At 44.0% G+C, this 18,199-nt stretch overlaps 1 protein-coding gene across 4 annotated transcripts; it reads left to right on the forward strand.

The window, feature by feature from the left end:
* The first annotated feature begins 872 nt into the window (after window positions 1-872).
* Window positions 873-17,966, forward strand: znf148.L (zinc finger protein 148 L homeolog). Of its 4 annotated transcripts, none has more exons than XM_018235612.2 (8): window positions 873-1,655; window positions 3,700-3,799; window positions 6,182-6,507; window positions 6,594-6,719; window positions 7,033-7,156; window positions 7,350-7,433; window positions 9,985-10,103; window positions 10,863-17,966. In XM_018235612.2, exons 3-8 carry the CDS (start codon window positions 6,199-6,201, stop codon window positions 12,450-12,452), a joined length of 2,352 nt encoding a protein of 783 aa, XP_018091101.1. In that variant the 5' UTR covers window positions 873-1,655; window positions 3,700-3,799; window positions 6,182-6,198; the 3' UTR covers window positions 12,453-17,966. The 4 variants fall into 4 exon arrangements, with proteins under 4 accessions (XP_018091101.1, XP_041433015.1, XP_018091102.1 ...); XM_041577081.1 differs by having other exon boundaries at window positions 873-1,595; XM_018235613.2 differs by lacking the exon at window positions 873-1,655 and adding an exon at window positions 1,662-1,837.
* The last annotated feature ends 233 nt before the right edge of the window (window positions 17,967-18,199 follow it).

Consider the following 18,199-nt stretch of genomic DNA (forward strand, 5'->3'; position numbering starts at 1 on the left):
GGCTGGAGATTAATTAGCCAACCTAACCTCATTAGGAGATATTATGTAAGGGCAGGGGCACACAGGCAGATTCAGGGAGACTTAGTCGCCTGGCGACTAATCGCCTCTTCTTCAGGGCAACAATCTCCCTGAACTGCCTTCCGTCTGCTATAATCAGAAAATGCCAGTGCAATGGCACTGGCCAATTTCCAATGTCGTCCTATGAGGAAACTTCGCCCGACTTCGGAAATAGAAGCACCGCGAGTGCATTGCCACAGGCGATTTCTCATTTTAGCAGGGGGAAGGTCGTTCAGGGAGATTGTCGCCCTGAAGAAGAAGTGATTAGTCGCCAGTTGACTAAATCTCCCCAAAATCTGCCCGTGTGCCCCTGCCCTTAAAGCAATAGCTCATACAGAAAGTGAATCTTCTTCTAGAAGCTGGTGCACAGATTACAGCACAGGAGGAAGGTTGAACGAACAGGGCTTGCAAATTGCAGACAAAACTCATAAGGCCATAACAGGAATTTAATCAAACAAATCTCTTCTACTATTAGAAGCCTTTCTCTTAAAATGAAAGCACACTTAGCTTATTTGCTTTGCCGGCTACAGATGAACTCCGTGTAGAAGCCCCTTCTTGTATTAGGAGTTTTCGACTTCAAGTGATACTGACACTAAAAAACAAATCTGCAAAATACCAATGCACATTAACGGCAGAGACGCTCAGATTTGGGGAGATTTATTTGTGCAGGCCACTGAATACACTGTGTGACGTCACATGAACGACGTAAGGGAGTGTTTAGGTCCGATGACTGGGGCGGCATCTAAATACAGTCTTGCATGTACCTGCTTGTTTCTACATTGGAGAAAACTCAGAAAATACAACATTTCCATTTCCGGTGCCCCTAGGCCAGTTGCAGTCTGTTTGCTCCCCTGCCCAACCCAGGTGCGTATATTCGCACGCACTTTCCCTATCCGCAATGGCACTGAGGACTGCGTGAGGGTAAGTAAATGCAAAGTTTGTCGTGTGCCCGGTCTGCAGTATGTTAGGCAGAAGATGCGGTTGGGTGGCACCACTGAAATTGTGCTGGCCTGGGCCACATATTGGGGCCTGAGAATATACAGTGCGTCTGTATTTGTTAAACCATAGCAGGGAGTCTGTGCGTTTATGAAAGAGCCAGTACAATGGAAATAATGTACCCCCTACTGTAAATGACAAGGATATTATGATTTATTAGCAGGAGTTCACAAAAGTGGAACCCAGGGTTTCTTTGCACATTACTTAATGAAAGTAATAAAGTTCAGAAAGAAATCTGTGCATTTCTGTCTCTACGACATGTATAAAAAAATCCTTTTGGAGTTGGGATTTTATACAAATACCGCCGGGGCAATTGTGCGTTAGTTTGCGTGTAAATGAATAAGGATGTGGAGGGCTGAAGCAGGTGAGTGCATAAGGGAAGACACGAGTGTGGAAGGCTAAGCGCATAAGTGTATAAGATTAGCTGGACGTTTCGCTACTAGTAGCAATGTTTCGCTCTCCCGGCTCCAGTGAGGGATTCTCAGTCTCCTCCCACAATGCCCCGCGCCAGGCCGCCCAGTCTCCGGTTCCTGTTCCGGAGGGTAAGGAAGAAGCTGCTGCTGCTGACACCGGCTCGTCCCGAGATCCTCTGCGAGAACGGGGTGAGACCCGGACAGAGGAGCGGGCAGAACCCAGGGGGATTATGGGAAACGCGACCGTGGTGGGCGGAGCCGAGAGCAGGAAAGCCTGGGGATCCGAGGCAGGAACAGGCCGCAGCTTAACTATCCACCATAGGGCAACTTTATGTACAGGGAGACACGGGGGGCTATTACACAGGTAGATGGTGAGTGGGAGTCTAATACACAGTGGTTTATTATTTATATATATATATATATATATATATATATATATATATATACATACATACATACATACATACACACACACACACACACACACACACACACACACACGAGGTAGTTATATCTAATAATTACAGATTATGGGGCATGTGAGTTGAGGTGTATTATACAGGGGCAGGTGAAAAAGGCACACTGGTTGTTGTTATTATTATTATTATTATTATTATTATTATACAGGCTGTCCTGCAACACTGACAGGACTGACTTGCACAACAGTGTCTCTATGTTATAGCTATGGTTGCCACAGCACTGATATCCATGTTTCTCATTAGAACATTGTGTTGAATATGTAATTGATTTGTGCCACTAAGAACTGCAGAGCCAGGAATAAAATTAGAAAGTTTAATGCAAGGGCATCTGTGTTGCTCCCCAGCCTCAGTGTAACTGTCTCTACTTCCTATCTGCCGAGAGAGCAGCAGCCCAGTCTTGCTTTATGGCGGCCATGTTTGTTACTAATCTAACTAAGATGATTGGACCGCTAAGGAAGCTCACATTATGTATAAATATATAAAGGGACCCTATAATAATTAAGTATGCACCAAAACCACTATTTTGGATTCGGCCGAAACCTAATTTGCATATGCAAATTAGGTGTGGGAAGAGGAAAACATTTTTTACTTGTTTTGTGACAAAAAGTCACATGATTTCCATCCCCCTAATTTGCAAATGCAAATTCGGTTTGGCCAGGCAGAAGGATTTGGCCAAATCATGCTGAAAAAGGCCAAATCCTGGCTGAATCCCGAACCGAATCCTGCCTCCTGACACGAGCACCCATTCCAATTAGAAGAAAGGAGGTTCCATCTAAATATTTGGAAAGAGTTTTTTTTACAGTGAGAGCTGGGAAGTTGTCGAGGGCTTTCCCCAAATGAGTCGTACAGACTGATACATTAGATAGCTTCAAGAAGGGGTTGGATGGCTTTTTAGCAAGTGAGGGAATAATAATTCTTACCCCTGAATTTTTTCCCCTCTAGAAATAGTGACTGCACATGCAGAGTGAGCGCAGCGGAGCTCACGGGCACTATCTTATTCTCTTCGGTAATCTTCGTGAAGTGAACAGCATATTGGCACATACGCAGTTGAAGCAATCTTCCGGTTCGTGATAACTGCGCATGCGCGAAAGAGACTGAAATTGCCGAAGGGGAGACAGAAGACTCGAAGATTACCGAAGAGAAGAAGATGGCGTCTATGATCTCAGCTTCGCTCACTCTGCATGTGCGGTCGCTATTTTTAGAAGGGAAAGAATTGAGGGGTAAGAGCAGGGGGGGTCAGAGAGGGGGCCAATGGGGACTTATCACAATGGGAGTTTAGTTCTCCTTTAAATGGGGGTTAACTATGGGGTGATTTGTGCAAGGGGTTAGACATCGGGAAAATTATGTATGTACTCAGACCTGAGCACACCATTTTTAAAAATACACACACGTTTAAAATGTAAACACAAATATATATTTTTTTTGCGCATATAGCCAAGAAGGAATTAGAGGGAACATTGCCTGTGTGAGTTCTGGATTGTAAAGGACAAATTCTGATTGTCTCATTCTTTTGTTATTTTGCTAAATTATGAACACTGAGGGTAAACTATTCAGGTGGCCACTGTGCTGTCTGTTTGGGTCACCGTAGTGAGTCCGTGAGAGAGGCAACAAAAATATCCTATTTCCCATGCATTCCACTGGCTTTGCACTCATCATATTACACATGGGGCAGGGCTGATACCTACAGTTGTTGGGCGCTACTGGCATTCTGCTTTTATGTTCACTTCTCTCCCTCTCTTTGTTTGAATTTACAGAATTTCATCTGGTGACATTATTTGTCTTTGTGGCTTCTGTGATGTCAAAAATGTCACATGTACAAGGAAACGTTTCCCTGGAGGTACTGCACCAGTAGAGGTGGGTTCTGAGAGCTGACCCGCATGTGGCTGTTTAATAAAACGGATTTACTTTTCCTACAGGGACAGGTTGGGTTGATCTGTCTGTTCTACATTCCTTACTCATCTGCAGCTCTGCATTCAGGGCCGCCATTAGAACTTATGGGGCCCGCCCACCCTAGCCCCCAAGCCCCACTCCAGATCCCGCCCACACCACAGTTAAAAGACCACACAGACATCAGAGCTAAACATTGGTGCCAGGGCCCCCATAAATGTTTTTAAAACAAACATTGGTGGTCAGGGCTCCCTACAAGTTACAAAAAATAATTGGTGACCAGGGCCCCCCTATAAGTAAAAAAAACTTTGGCGCCCCATAAAAGTTTTTGTTTTTTAAAAACATTGGGCCCTCATGAAAGTTTTTTAAAAATTATTGGTGTCAGGGCCTCCCATGAAAGTTTTTTAAAAATACAATGGTGCCAGCCGCCCCCCCCCCTTATAAGTTAAAAAGAAACATTGGGGCCCCAGAGAATAGTTTTTACAAAAACATTGGTGGCAGAGGACTATAGAGTATTAAAATAATACATTGGTGACTAGAGGTTTAATTAAAAAAAAAAAAAACACACATTGGTGTTCAGTAGAACTGAACTTGTGGCTTCAAGACTTCAACTCTGGCTTCTTTTGCGGCTTTGGGACTTTTAACTTTGGCTCCTTTTGTGACTTTGGGTCTTTTTCTCTGCGGGTTCGGCACGGCTTCGACGCTGTCAAGGGGGGCCCAGCTATCTCAAGTTTTGCACAGCTGGGCCCCACTTTAGGCTAGGGCCCAGTACAACAGTACCCTCTGTGCCCCCCTGATGGCGGCCCTGTCTGCATTGATTCAGATATGAGTGATCTTCACGAGAGCAACCACCATAATATTATTCATAGATCCCCGAGCAACAGTGGTTGGATTGGCATAAAAAATGTCAGCAGGTTTGCTTGGCCTTAACAAATTATACAATTGGAATATATTGTGCACCTATGGAGAAGCATACCTGCGTCTCAGGTTATGAGTTACACTGTTTTTATAACAGAGGTAGCACCGGTGCCCATTGCAGTCAATTAAATCACACTGCCCTCTCCACACCAGTGGGAAGAAACAACCAGGCTGGACACCCATTTGACAATGGCTTAAACAGGATTGTTACCCAATATAGTATCCTATAGAGTCAGTTTTATTTCTAATAAATAAAATATAACTTATTTATAAAATATATAAATAACAAGACAGTACTTGTGTTGCAATGCTTCTCTGAGATGCAATGATCTAGACATAACGGAGGGAATGGGGAGTAGATAAGGGGGAGAGGAAGTGGGCATGGGTGTCCGCAGAAGGGGGCAACAGAAGCTGACTTCTCCAGCTGGTTCCAAGAAATGTAATTCCCAACTTCTCACCCCAGGGCAAGGTTATCTTCTGCATTGTCATGAATCGGTTCATCTTCATAGGGATGCTATCCTGATATTAGCTTACTTGCCCTGACCCCCCCCCCCTGGAAATTTGCGGACACCCAAGGAAGTGGGGTAGGTGCAGTGGAGTTCTTTTTTTCCTCATAGACACACAATGAAGAAAGGAATGCGAGAAGGCTGTCTTGGATGCTGTAGTCACAAAGCAGTCTGTGTTCCAGCCTGTGGCAATATTGGTTGGTCATCCTGCTCTGTTTAGAGCTTAATAAATAAAAACTCACCCAAGTTCTATTCATTCCTATGGGATTTTTAGAACCATATTTATCAAATGGTGAGTTCTAAATTTTACCCACTGATAATTACAACTCTAAAAATCCAATAGGAATGAATAGAACGTGGGTGAGTTTTAATTTATTGAGCTCTAAATCATATTTTGATACATCTGCACCCATATATTCACCCGTCTCTCTAATCATAATGTGCTACTCGCTGAACTGAATTACATAGCACTCTCCCAAAGTGAAATAGCGGCTGCCTTGGTGCTGAAACGCAGGGTTTTCATGGGACAACTCAGTTTCTTCTGTAATAAAGTATGAAATGAAAGGGTTAATTTATTTGAGTTCCTTTCTATGCCTACATTGGTACATGCATACTTCCCGGGCCTTATGTGACTGCTCCTTCCTAGAAAGAAAACAGGAGCCCAGTCTTGCTATAAGGCACAGATTGTGGACATTCACTCAGGCGCAGAGCAATACTAATTTAACCAGGTGAATGGGAGAGAGAAGACCGCTTTGGTTGAGGTGGAGCAAACAAAACCATTGAACTTACAAACACTTGACACCTGACCTGTTAATGTTAAATACAGTAAACTGGGTGCTTATTGGGTGCTGTGGAAGAATAGTAAGGAATTGGATTGGAGCCCTGAAAGGCAAGTTCTGATTGGCTCTGATTCTTTCCCACACAGGTATATCCTGCTGAATTATGAACATTGAGGATAAACTCGGGGAAATCTTTATTAAATGCAGCCCTAGCAGCAACATGCAGTCTTCCAGGGGCTTGATAGGCCTGGGGGCAGCTGATCCATCGTGCACCGTGCTTCCCAGGACAGACCCAGGCCTGGGGGAGAAGCCTCTGTCCCAGGGTATCATGGCTGGCCAAGAGATACTACAGGGCAGGGATGAGATGATGTCACAAGATGAGCTTATGGTGCAGGAGGAAACAGTGAAAAATGATGAAGAAGAGATGGCGGAACCACAGGAACGGCTTCTGCCCCAAGGGCTGAAGTTCACGGTCAGATTTTTCACCTGCTAAGATTTCTGTTGTCCCTTGAACTACCATGATCCTTATCATTCTGCCCCCCCCCCTTCTGTCACCAGGTTCACGTTAAGCAAGAAATGAAGTTCATGGAGGAGGGCAACTCAGCTGAGGCAGAACATGCACAGCTGGCAGAGCCGGTGGATTTGCAGAAGAAGAAGAAGAGGAAACAACGTTCTCCTGCCAAGGTAGCTTTCCTGATGATGCCTAGGGTCATGGGCCACCAACTATCTGCCCAAATGCCCCAGGTCTAACAGGACAGATGTATTTTAGGCTTTATTGCAATGATGCCCTCAGAAGCCCCCAGACTAGTTGGGCCACATGTGTGATTTATGTGGTCTGTCAAGTCGCAGATACAAATATGGGTAATGGGTGTGGGTGCTGAGTAGACTCACACGGGTCTATAACTCCTAGTATACACAGCACCTCCTGCTGATCAGTCCATATTTGATAGATCCATGATGGTGGTGGCCAGTTACCAACCGTGTGCTCCTCCTATAGATCCTGACCATTAATGAGGATGGTTCCCTTGGATTGAAAATTCCTAAGTGTCACGTGTGTGAGCACTGCAATGCCGCCTTCCGGACCAACTACCACCTACAGAGACATGTCTTTATCCACACAGGTAACTGCTGCTTCACTCTAACAAAATTCCTTAATATGCCCTAAAGAAAGTACAGCCAATCCAAGCACAAGCTGTAGGGTTGGGGTACGGGGAGGGGGGAGGGAATCCCAGGTGCAGCTTGTGAGTTTTGGAGCATGAGCTCTGCTATAGGATATAACTGTCTGTGAGTCTCATTGTTGGGGTTATATTACAGGGGAGAAGCCATTTCAGTGCAGTCAGTGTGAGATGCGCTTTATCCAAAAGTATCTGCTCCAGAGGCATGAGAAGATCCACACAGGTAAGTACCCAGCCTTTTTACCAAATGGAAGGGGACCTCAGGGCTGTAGCTGGGGTTGGTGCCTGGTATCTTTATCTGTGGTAGGGGGTTAAACTTCTTTGTGTTTACGCTGGTTTGGTTTCTCCCACCTCTGTTTGAAATTAAGCAAATTGCACAGCATTATGGGACAGAAATGGACAACGTACCTTTGAACCCTGACACTGAGCAGCGTTATGCAACCGTTCCCTATTTACTAATTTGACCGTGTAACAGAACCAGCATTTTTGGGGTCACCTCTCTGGTCCCAGATGGAATTCTGCAAATTTAACCCTATAAAGAGAGAATATCAACATGTTAGTGATTTCATATTATATGAAATATATAGTTACATAGTTAAATTGGGTTGAAAAAAGACAAAGTCCATCAAGTTCAACCCCTCCAAATGAAAACCCAGCATCCATACACACCCCTCTCTACTTTTAATTAAATTCTATACAGTATACCCATACCTATACTAACTATAGAGTTTACTATCACAATAGCCTTTGATGTTATCTCTGTCCAAAAAAACATCCAAGTTATTCTTAAAGGCATTAACTGAATCAGCCATCACAACATCACCCGGCAGTGCATTCCACAACCTCACTGTCCTGACTGTGAAGAACCCCCTACGTTGCTTCAAATGAAAGTTCTTTTCTTCTAGTCTAAAGGGGTGGCCTTTGGTATGGTGATCCAATTTATGGGTAAAAAGGTCCCCTGCTATAATGTCCTCTAATGTACTTGTAAAGTGTAATCATGTCCCCTCGCAAGCGCCTTTTTTCCAGAGAAAACAACACCAACCTTGACAGTCTACCCTCATAATTTAAGTCTTCCATCCCTCTAACCAATTTAGTTGCACGTCTCTGCACTCTCTCCAGCTCATTTATATCCCTCTTAAGGACTGGAGTCCAAAACTGCACTGCATACTCCAGATGAGGCCTTACCAGGGACCTATAAAGAGGCATAATTATGTTTTCATCCCTTGAGTTAATGCCCTTTTTTATGCAAGACAGAACTTTATTTGCTTTAGTAGCCACAGAATGACACTGCCCAGAATTAGACAACTTGTTATCTATAAAGACCCCTAGATCCTTCTCATTTAAGGAAACTCCCAACACATTGCCATTTAGTGTATAACTTGCATTAATATTATTTTTGCCAAAGTGCATAACCTTGCATTTATCAACACTGAACCTCATTTTCCAGTTTGCTGCCCAGTTTTCCAATTTAGACAAATCACTCTGCAAAGTGGCAGCATCCTGCATGGAACCTATAGTTCTGCACAATTTAGTATCATCTGCAAAAATAGAAACAGTACTTTCAATGCCCACCTCCAGGTCATTAATAAACAAGTTGAAAAGCAAGGGACCTAGTACAGAGCCCTGCGGCACTCCACTAACAACACTGGTCCAATTAAAAAATTTTCCATTTACCACCACTCTTTGTAGTCTATCTTTTAGCCAGTTCTCTATCCAGGTACAAATACTACCTGTATGTTCCAGGCCAACATTCCTTAATTTAACCAGTAACCTTTTGTGTGGCACTGTATCAAATGCTTTAGCAAAGTCTAAGTAAATCACATTCACTGCCATCCCAGAATCGAGGTCTCTACTTACCTTCTCATAAAAAGAAATTAAGTTAGTCTGGCAAGATCTATTACGCATAAAACCATGCTGGCATACACTCATAGTATTATGATTTGCTATGAAGTCCGGTATCTTATCCTTTATTAACCCTTTGAAAAGCTTTCCTACCACTGACGTCAGACTAACTGGCCTATAGTTTTGAGGCTGAGAACGGGATCCTTTTTTGAATAGAGGCAACACATTAGCAATTCGCCAGTCTCTCGGCACTATGGCAGATCTCAATGAAATTAAGAAAAGAGGTTTGGCAATCACAGAGCTAAGCTCACTAATTACCCTGGGATGAACACAATCTGGCCCCGGACCTTTGTTAATCTTAACATGTTCTAGTCTCTTTTGAATTTCTTCATGTGTGAACCATGCATCATTAGTTGTATTACTAGAATTGGGACTATTAAGAAGGAAACCTTCACTTACTGGTTCCTCATTTGTGTAAATAATATGTAAAGTAATATCTCCCATTGGTCTGTAAGTAGGCAGTTTATGTAGTTAAGTATTGGTGAAAGATTCTGGCTCTACACAAGTGTGTTCTGTTAACATATTATTTGGGATTTCCTATCAACTATACAATGGATAAAAGGGGAACTACACCTAAAATCAAATCTGTATACTTCTGCGACTCAAGATGATATACAAGTGTGTTGAAAAATAATACACTATATTGGTTCTTGTATATTCATTCTCTATGTAGCCTGGGGCTCTGGCCTAGGTTTGGATTGAGGGTTAGGTAGATGTGCAAGGCACACAGGCTTGGAATAAGAGTGTGGGACTGTGATGGCAGCAGAGGCCAGGGAGTTGCTCATAAATGATACAACATGAGGAACTGAACTTGGTTATAATTACCAGCAATATGTCTTGGGCACTGACTTGTTGCTGCGTTCATCCAACAGGGGAGAAGCCATTTCACTGTGATGAGTGTGGGATGCGGTTTATTCAGAAATATCACATGGAGAGGCACAAAAGGACTCACAGCGGCGAGAAACCCTATCAGTGCGAGTACTGCCTGCAGGTGAGAGATGGATGTCACAACACAAATTCAGCCCATTTGGTAAAAAAAGACTCCATCCCCTACTTAAAGAAAAAGTTGAGTGTAAAACTAAAACTAGGTAAATAAATAGGTTGTGCAAAATAAAATGTTTCTAATATAGGCAATTAGACAAAAATGTAATGTATAAAGACTGGAGTGAACAGATGCTAACATAATAGCCAGAACTTGCTCCTTTGCAGTTCTCTAACCTCTGGGCTACAAGGAGGGATGGGGCACATGGGAAATAACTGTTCAGTTAGTTTGATTTTGATCCTAAGCACACAAGTCAGATCTAAAAACAAACTAACTGAACAGTTTAGTACCATATAGCCCCAAGTCACTTATTGGTTACTGACTGGTAACAAGTTAGAGGGCTGCAAAGCAGGAAGTTGTGTTCTTGCTATTATATTAGACATTCATTCACTCCAGCCTTTGTAGATTATATTTTTGGCCAACTAACTATATTGAAAATATTTTTTTATTTTGCACAGTCTGTATATTTGCCCTGTTTTACATTGCACAGTACCTTTAAAAGAATCTAATGTATCTGCCAGTACAACTTCTCTGTACTTTTATATGTCTCATATATGTCATTTATGTAGAGAAGATTACTAGCAACTGCTGTGCCCATTCCATTAATAATTACTCTGGAATACCTTCTGCACTTTATAACTATGAAGATTTTCTGCACTTTAATACTTTGATACCTCAGATCTAAGCAACTATTACTCTCTGTTGCAGTTTTTCTCCAGAACGGACCGGGTGCTGAAACATAAGCGCATGTGTCATGAGAACCGAGAGAGAAAGCCAGGGAAGAGCGCCGGCAAGGCAGGGCTCTTGTCTCCTGAGGGCGACCCCACACTGTCTCCCAAAGATGGAACCACAAAGAAGAAACAAAAGGGTGACAAGAAGCTTTTTGCTGCAGGTGACAAGGAAAGCCCCTCGGAGAAGGTGGAGCAAAAGAAAGAGAAGAACGACTTTCTGCCTTTGTTCCCTGACAGCACCAAAGTCAAGGACGAGTACACGATGGCAGATTATGCTGTGGAGATGCCCCAACCCTCTCTGGGCACGTTGCACTTACAGGAGGTGGTGCCTGAAGACATTAATCCCCCCAAGCTGCTCCTAAAGAAGGTGAGTGGCAAGAAGAGCCTGAAGCAGGCGCTGGACCAGAGCCCAACACTCTCAGCTCTGACAGCCTTTGATGACACCAAGGTGGCTAAATACACCTTTGAGTTTGTGGATTCGGGCAGCAACTCAGACTTGGATCATGGGGACCCCATGCAGGAAGGGGGCAGTAAGCCAGCCAACAGCAGTGTCAGTTATGATGAAGCCATGCAGTTTTCCAAGAAGAAAAGATACTTACAGGCAGCCACCAGTAGCAATAGTAGTCGTGAATATGCCCTGAATGTCAGTTCCATTGCTTCTCAGCCTTCAGCCACACAGGCTGCCGTGGCCAGCGTCATGGATGAGAGCAGCGCCTCTGTGCTGATGGATGCCCAATCACTGTCCGTGGATATCAAAGCTAGTCAGGATAAGAATGTTATCCCAGATGAAGTGCTGCAGACGCTGTTAGATCACTACACTCACAAGGCCAACGGGCAGCACGAGATCTCCTTCAGCGTTGGGGACACAGAGGTGACCTCAAGCATATCCATTAGCTCAGCTGAGGTTGGTGAGACCAGCCAACCAGAGACTCTGGGCTCAAGTGTGCAAGTACCAACCGGGGACAAGGCCAGTATGCTGCAGGAATACTCAAAGTTCCTCCAACAGGCTCTAGAGCGGACTAGCCAAAATGATGCCTATCTGAGCAACACAAGCCTTAACTTTGTTACCGATGGACCAGCACTGGCAAACCCCATCACTTTTCCCTCTCTGGACAAGAATGTTTATGCCACGCTGCCCATCAGCAGCTTCCGCCCGGGCCTGGCCACCCCGCTCCGACTGACTCCTGACAAGGCCCATTTTGGCCTAATTGTAACCGACTCTCAGCACAACTTCAGCTTTGCGGCAGACGATGGAAACAACACATCCCCTGTGCCCACTTCCTCAGGGCAGGATTTTCTAGATCAGGTGACAGGGCAGAAGAAAAACGAATCACAACCTGTGCATCAGACTTACCAGCTGAATGCCTTTGAGCAGCCCTTTAGGGCTCAGTTCCAAGGGGCCCGGGCTGGTATATCCCCTCAGTTTAGCACCGCCAATGGGCAGGTGAACCTGCGGCAACCCACTTCCAGCCCAGACTTCCCAGAATTTTCCCTGGTGAATGTAAATGAGAGCAGAGCTCAACTGACTTCTACCCCTGACACAGCAGCCGGCCAGTCCTTTGGCTAATGCTTGTAATGTTTAACTTGTCATCTAAGAGGCAAAGTTCTGCCCTTTGGGCATAGGCCTGCCTTTCCCCAATACAATGTAGCATCATGCAGTTGCACCATACACTTCCACATCCCCAGGTCTGAGGTACTGTCAGTGTATTGATTGCTGTGCTGTTTGGCACCAAGGGCTTGCAGGGATCATCCCCAGGATATCCTGGTGCCCCAGTACTCGCAAGTGTAAGTGCGATCAGGATCCTCTGCACTTTCCCTGTACAGATCAGACTTGAGGAAGTGGAAGTGTGTTTTGCCCGTGCACAGCTCAGGGACATGTTCCATCTGGGCTGTTCTGAGAGAGTCTGGCCAATGACATAGAATTACAGGTCAATTCTATGTTTTTTGGCCACGTGAGAGAATATGATGTGTGTAATCAGCCAATTTCTTTGCTCTCTCCTCTGCCCGTTACAAAGAGACTCAGTTGGAGTGTGCACTGTAGTATGTGTGTGTGCCCTGCAAAGGAAAGAAATGTTATATAAATATATAGAGATATATAAATATAAGATATTACAAGGCACTTTACAGAGAGGGAGATCTGTCACAAACAGATATTCCTGATTGGTTAGAGAGCTGTGCATTTTGGTTAAGAAATCAAGGCGGGGTGCGCAGCAGAGCAGATTGTGGGGTTCATGGTGCAGAATAAGGGAAGTACTAGCACTTCTCCACTAGAGGGCCAGTGAGCAAGCTGTTCTGCATTGAGACCTCTGTAGTGGCGCTTTCAGTTGTTATACTGTCACTGTGCCCACCTCACCTGATGCCCAGATTGCTCTGCTGCTTCCCTTGCGTTCTCAGACCCTGGATTGTGGGGGACCCATGTCATTAAGCACTTAACAACCTTGTTTGGGGGGGGGGGTGGCTTTTGTATCATAATGGGAGGTTGTGTTTAAAATAATTTTTAGTATTATTATGCAGGCAGTGATGTTCTCAGACAATCTGTACTTGGTCTTCATTTTCTTCATGAATTTAAAAGGTCACTTTCCCTAAGGGACTGAACAGAAAATGGAATAAGAGCGATTGTAAGTCACACTTTATAGACAGACACACGTGTGAGAGACACACAGATGAGCTTTACATTTGTGTTTCTCTCTAAGGATAGGGGATAGATCACTGAGAGCAGGGAGCATATATTTTATTGTTATTGCTTTTGCAGCAGTGCTGAGAGTACAAAGGCGTCGAGTGATGTCACAGCGCCAGGCGTTCTAGGTCAGCATACATAGCGGCTCTCGTGTATTGGGAGATATCAGGGCGGTTGGGGGGGGAGGAAAATGTTACATTTCAAAAATACTTATTCTTACTCTTCTCACTATTACACTGCTACTAAGTATCGCTGAGTTGGACCAACTGCAGGAGGCGGTGGTCCTTACAAATTTGCTTTGTAATTTGCTTTTATTTGCATATTTGTGGGGGGTAATATTTCCGTTCTGGTGGCAGATATGCACTCACGTTGTGTGCTTGGCACTTTAGTGAAGCCTGCACATGTGATGCTGAGACTGAAACTCGCTGTTGGGTGGGACTTGTGCTGAAGGAGAGGATGGAGCTGCTGGTTTCATTCTGTCATTATTATTTTTGTTTGGGCTGTGAACCGAGACATGGGGTGTGGCTGTAAGATGGGCATGTCGAGGGTTGCAGCCCTAGTGCTAATTTTTTCTTATTAAGGGACTGTGACCTCTAATACCCCTGATTGCACCCAGTTTCTGGGGTGGTTAATGCAATGTCTCTCCTCCTTCCCTCTTGTGCTTTGGCTTTGAGTGATGGTGCACACTGGTGATATAATGCAGGTGCAGCACAGGGTGTGTAATGGTGTACACTGTGTATGAATGTGGTAAGCACTATATAATAGTGCATGTAGCACTTAGTATCTGACATGCACCGGTGTAATGGAGCAAGTAAGACTACGTATGATGAATGAAGGTATGCTCTTATGCAAGTAGCACTTTGTATGAATGGGATATGCACTAATGTGGTACAAGTAGCACTTTGTTTGAATGAGAGCATGCAGTAGTGCAATGGTAAAGCATAGCGCTTTGTATGAGTGTTTGTAGGCACTAGAGTAATAGTGCAAGCACAGTATTGTGTATGAATGAATGCTCAATTGTAATGGTGCAAGGCTAGCACTCTGTATAAATGAAGGTGTACACTAATGTAATGGTGCAGGTATAGCACAATGTACCAGTGATTGCATGAATTTAATGGTGCAAGCACAGCACTGTGTATGAATTAGTGCAAACATTATAGTAACGGTACAGTGTGTAGAGAAATGTAAGAATGAGGGCACATGCTAATGCAATAGTGCCAGCTTAGAGTGCTAGTGCAATTAGAGTGCATATCTGGCCAACTCATTTTGCTTCTTCCAGTCCAGCATTTCATGTGTTTGGTGGGAGGGTCTCAAGGGGCCCCAGTAGTGATCTGGTTTTCCTGCAGCAACATTATTGTATGAATTATAGCACTTACTATTTGTGTAGCTCTGTCGGGGGTTTTGTTACTTCCGGCACATATTTTATATTAATGGCGGTGCTGCATGCACCAGGGTCACACACGTTCCCATTAGGGGTAATAGTTCCCTTTTTGTTTTCCCTTTACATGTATTGTACAGATTTGTGTTATCCATATTATGTCTTTTCTCTCGCTTGGTTCTTGCTTTCTACTGGCCATTGGGGTCTCCAGTCTCTCAATGCCCGGCAGGGTCTGATAGTGGCCAATCAGTATTGGGTTCCTTTGCATCTGTCCTTCAAGAGGGGGTTTGCGCTGGTGTAGCACAGATTTAGTTATTACTACACTGTCTCCAGTTTTAGGGGTGGGAGGGTCTCAGTTTAGTCAAAATGTGCAGTTTGGGGCTTTATTGGGTGGAACCTTTGTGCCTTAGTTGCTTATATGTTCAATCCATTTCTCTATCACGCTATATAGAGCAGCATCTGCAAGAACCCTCCTCCTTTGTACACACAGGGTTAAACAGTCAACAGCAGCGGATGATTGGTCATAGTGGTTTACAGGGCACATACAGCCGCTCCCGGTGATTACTGCATATCCCTGCTAGTGGTTTCAGTTGGCTCGAAGCCCCACATCTTCTCCGTATTCCCTGTATGAAAGGGGTATTAAAAACCACTGCCCTACAGTCAGTGTTATTACTGTATATAAAGGCATAGAGAGAAAAGTCGGTTTTACTGGTGGGAATGTACCTGTGTATTACAAGGAGCAGAGCCAGCACACTGTATTACTGGGGTGACCCTAGTACTGCTTGTGCCATTCAGTTTCACTTGGTGGTTATGCTGATTGGGGGAGGACTGAGCTTTCCTTATTGGGATCACCGCACACAGCTGATTTGTGCCCAATTATATTTGGGGAAGCAGAACGGGTGCTGTTGCACATGGTTCCCACACCAAATGACATGAATTTTGAGGGCTGGTTTAATAATCCAAGATGGCAACACAAAAGGGAGCCAGACAAGAGATAGTTTGGTTTGCTGAAAAATTTAGAGACTTCTACCCCCTGATAGTGGATCAGTATGACTATGTTGGTGAGTCAAAATAAGATTTGGCCATTCGGTGTGAGACTGGGAGTTTTGGGAAAATTCTATTTATTCCATAAAACTGGATGTGTCTGGTTCCCCATAACCTGCAGTATCTCTGTGGGGAATTGTTAATGGCAAGTCTACTTTGTACATAAGATCAGTTGTATGTGTTTTGCCGTATTCCCCTGCGCTGGGGCAGAAAGGCATCCAGGTCCCTAAACTACCCTGGTTCTGTTACGGGAATTATGGAAAATCAGTCCATTTATTTTTATATAAAAGGCTACTTACTGTACATAAAGATGTATATTACATGGGTGGGGGGGTAATTAATTCACGTCTGACAATCACAGGCCGTCTGTTCCCCTCTGCCTGGTCAGTGTTGCACAGTAGAAAAAGGGAGTTATAGGGTTATGAAGCTCCATCCTAGCGGGCTCGTCTGTGTGCTGCTTATTTGTATGTTCATGTCATATACATGCTCTACTCATTTTCTTTTGCCTTCAAACAGAGAGATAGAAAGAATGATAGATCAGCCATTCCCACCCACCTGTCCTGCACCTGTTATCATACTGTTTTGGGAATGCTGGGAATTGTAGTTTAGAAGAAGCAGCCCACAAATTGGACACTGGTGGCGGAGATTGAACAGCATGTAACCAGCCCACTCTCCGCTTCCCTTCAGTCAAAAGTCAACAACATGATGAGGTCATCACAACACAGTGAGGTCATCACTAAATATTCACAATAACATACTTTTACTTTCAGACCCCCTGGAGCAGCCTGCGGCTAGACACAAGACTGGTGGGATCTGACTAAAGGGGAGCAGAGGGCAGTACTGGGGCCCCCGTGTTGTTGCTGTAAATACATTGGTCACAGGTATATCAGAACTTGATTGGACACTTCACACACTGTTCTTATGTTTCATGACTATAAACTTCCATTATTCACTGGGTATGACCATAGTGTTTTGAGTAACCATTCTCAATACTTATACCAGGAAAGCAGCAGATACACTTCTTGTGTTATGGACAAGTATTTATATAGCACCAACATATCTTACAGCACTGTACAATAGACTGGGTGTGGGGTACAATGGGCTCTACTCCTTAGAGCTTACAAACTAAACATAGTCACTTCCATAGTTCACAATAAGCCTTGAATTCAGTTTCTCAGAGAAAGGCATCATCAGCAGCCAATCAGATCTTTGTTTTAATTAGTATAATAGCGCTACACCAGTAAAAGCTAATTGCTGATTTATTATTGTGGGTAACCAATGAAATTTAGCAAGTTGGTCTTTGGTAAAAGGAGGCACTTAAGTTGTTAGTCACTAATTCCTCTGTGATTGGTTACTCAGATAAAAATAAGTAGCTGCTATCTCATTAACTATTGCTGTTAATGAAGTAAAAATTCTTCCCCTTTACTTGTATAAAATTGACTAATCCCTGAGCCCTCTCCTCCCTTCCAACCAGGGATCACATTAAAAGGGACAATGACATGAGCTGCCCCTCCCCCTATTTATATTGAGCACCAGGTTATATGTTATCCCGCAGAATAATGGACTTTTTTATTTTATCATAAAAATGTGTTTTTAACCATTATGCTCTACACTTTTCTACATGTGCTCGCATCTCCCACATGGGGTGAGCTTGGCAGTATGGGAGGTAACTGTAGGGTGCACCAAAATAATTTATATGTGTGTATATCCGCTGCATTTTTATAGAGGAGAAATGTTTTTTACTGCTAGACCTTTGTTATAGGCGCATGTGTTGGGGGGCGGCGCCGCTCACATCTGTGTATTGTACACTGATATCTTTGTAATGATGGAGCGGAGCAATGACTTCCTGCCGGGGTGGGGGGTCAGATTTACTGTCTAGGCCTGAACTTTACTGGATTCCGTCTTTTCATTGTTTTTGTTTTCTATGCTCTGGCGCGGGAATGATCCCAATAAAACTGGTGATGTCACTCACCAAGACGCTCTGTCCGTGTCACTGACTTATTATTCCTAGTGGGTTTATCCACAGATGTAGACAGTAGAGCAGTTAGGGCAAGCAAGGCAAGATGGAGACAGTAAGATAAGATGGAAACATAGGAGATAGTTGGGCAAAGTGGAGACAGTAAAGCTGGCCATAGATGTTGAGATTTTTAAAAGATCAGATCCTGATCGTGAGACCACGATTTTCTCAGAATGATCGTATGAATTGACCATCAAC

This window comes from Xenopus laevis, chromosome 9_10L (assembly GCF_017654675.1).
Source record: "Xenopus laevis strain J_2021 chromosome 9_10L, Xenopus_laevis_v10.1, whole genome shotgun sequence".
In the NCBI taxonomy this organism is placed as follows: domain Eukaryota; kingdom Metazoa; phylum Chordata; class Amphibia; order Anura; family Pipidae; genus Xenopus; species Xenopus laevis.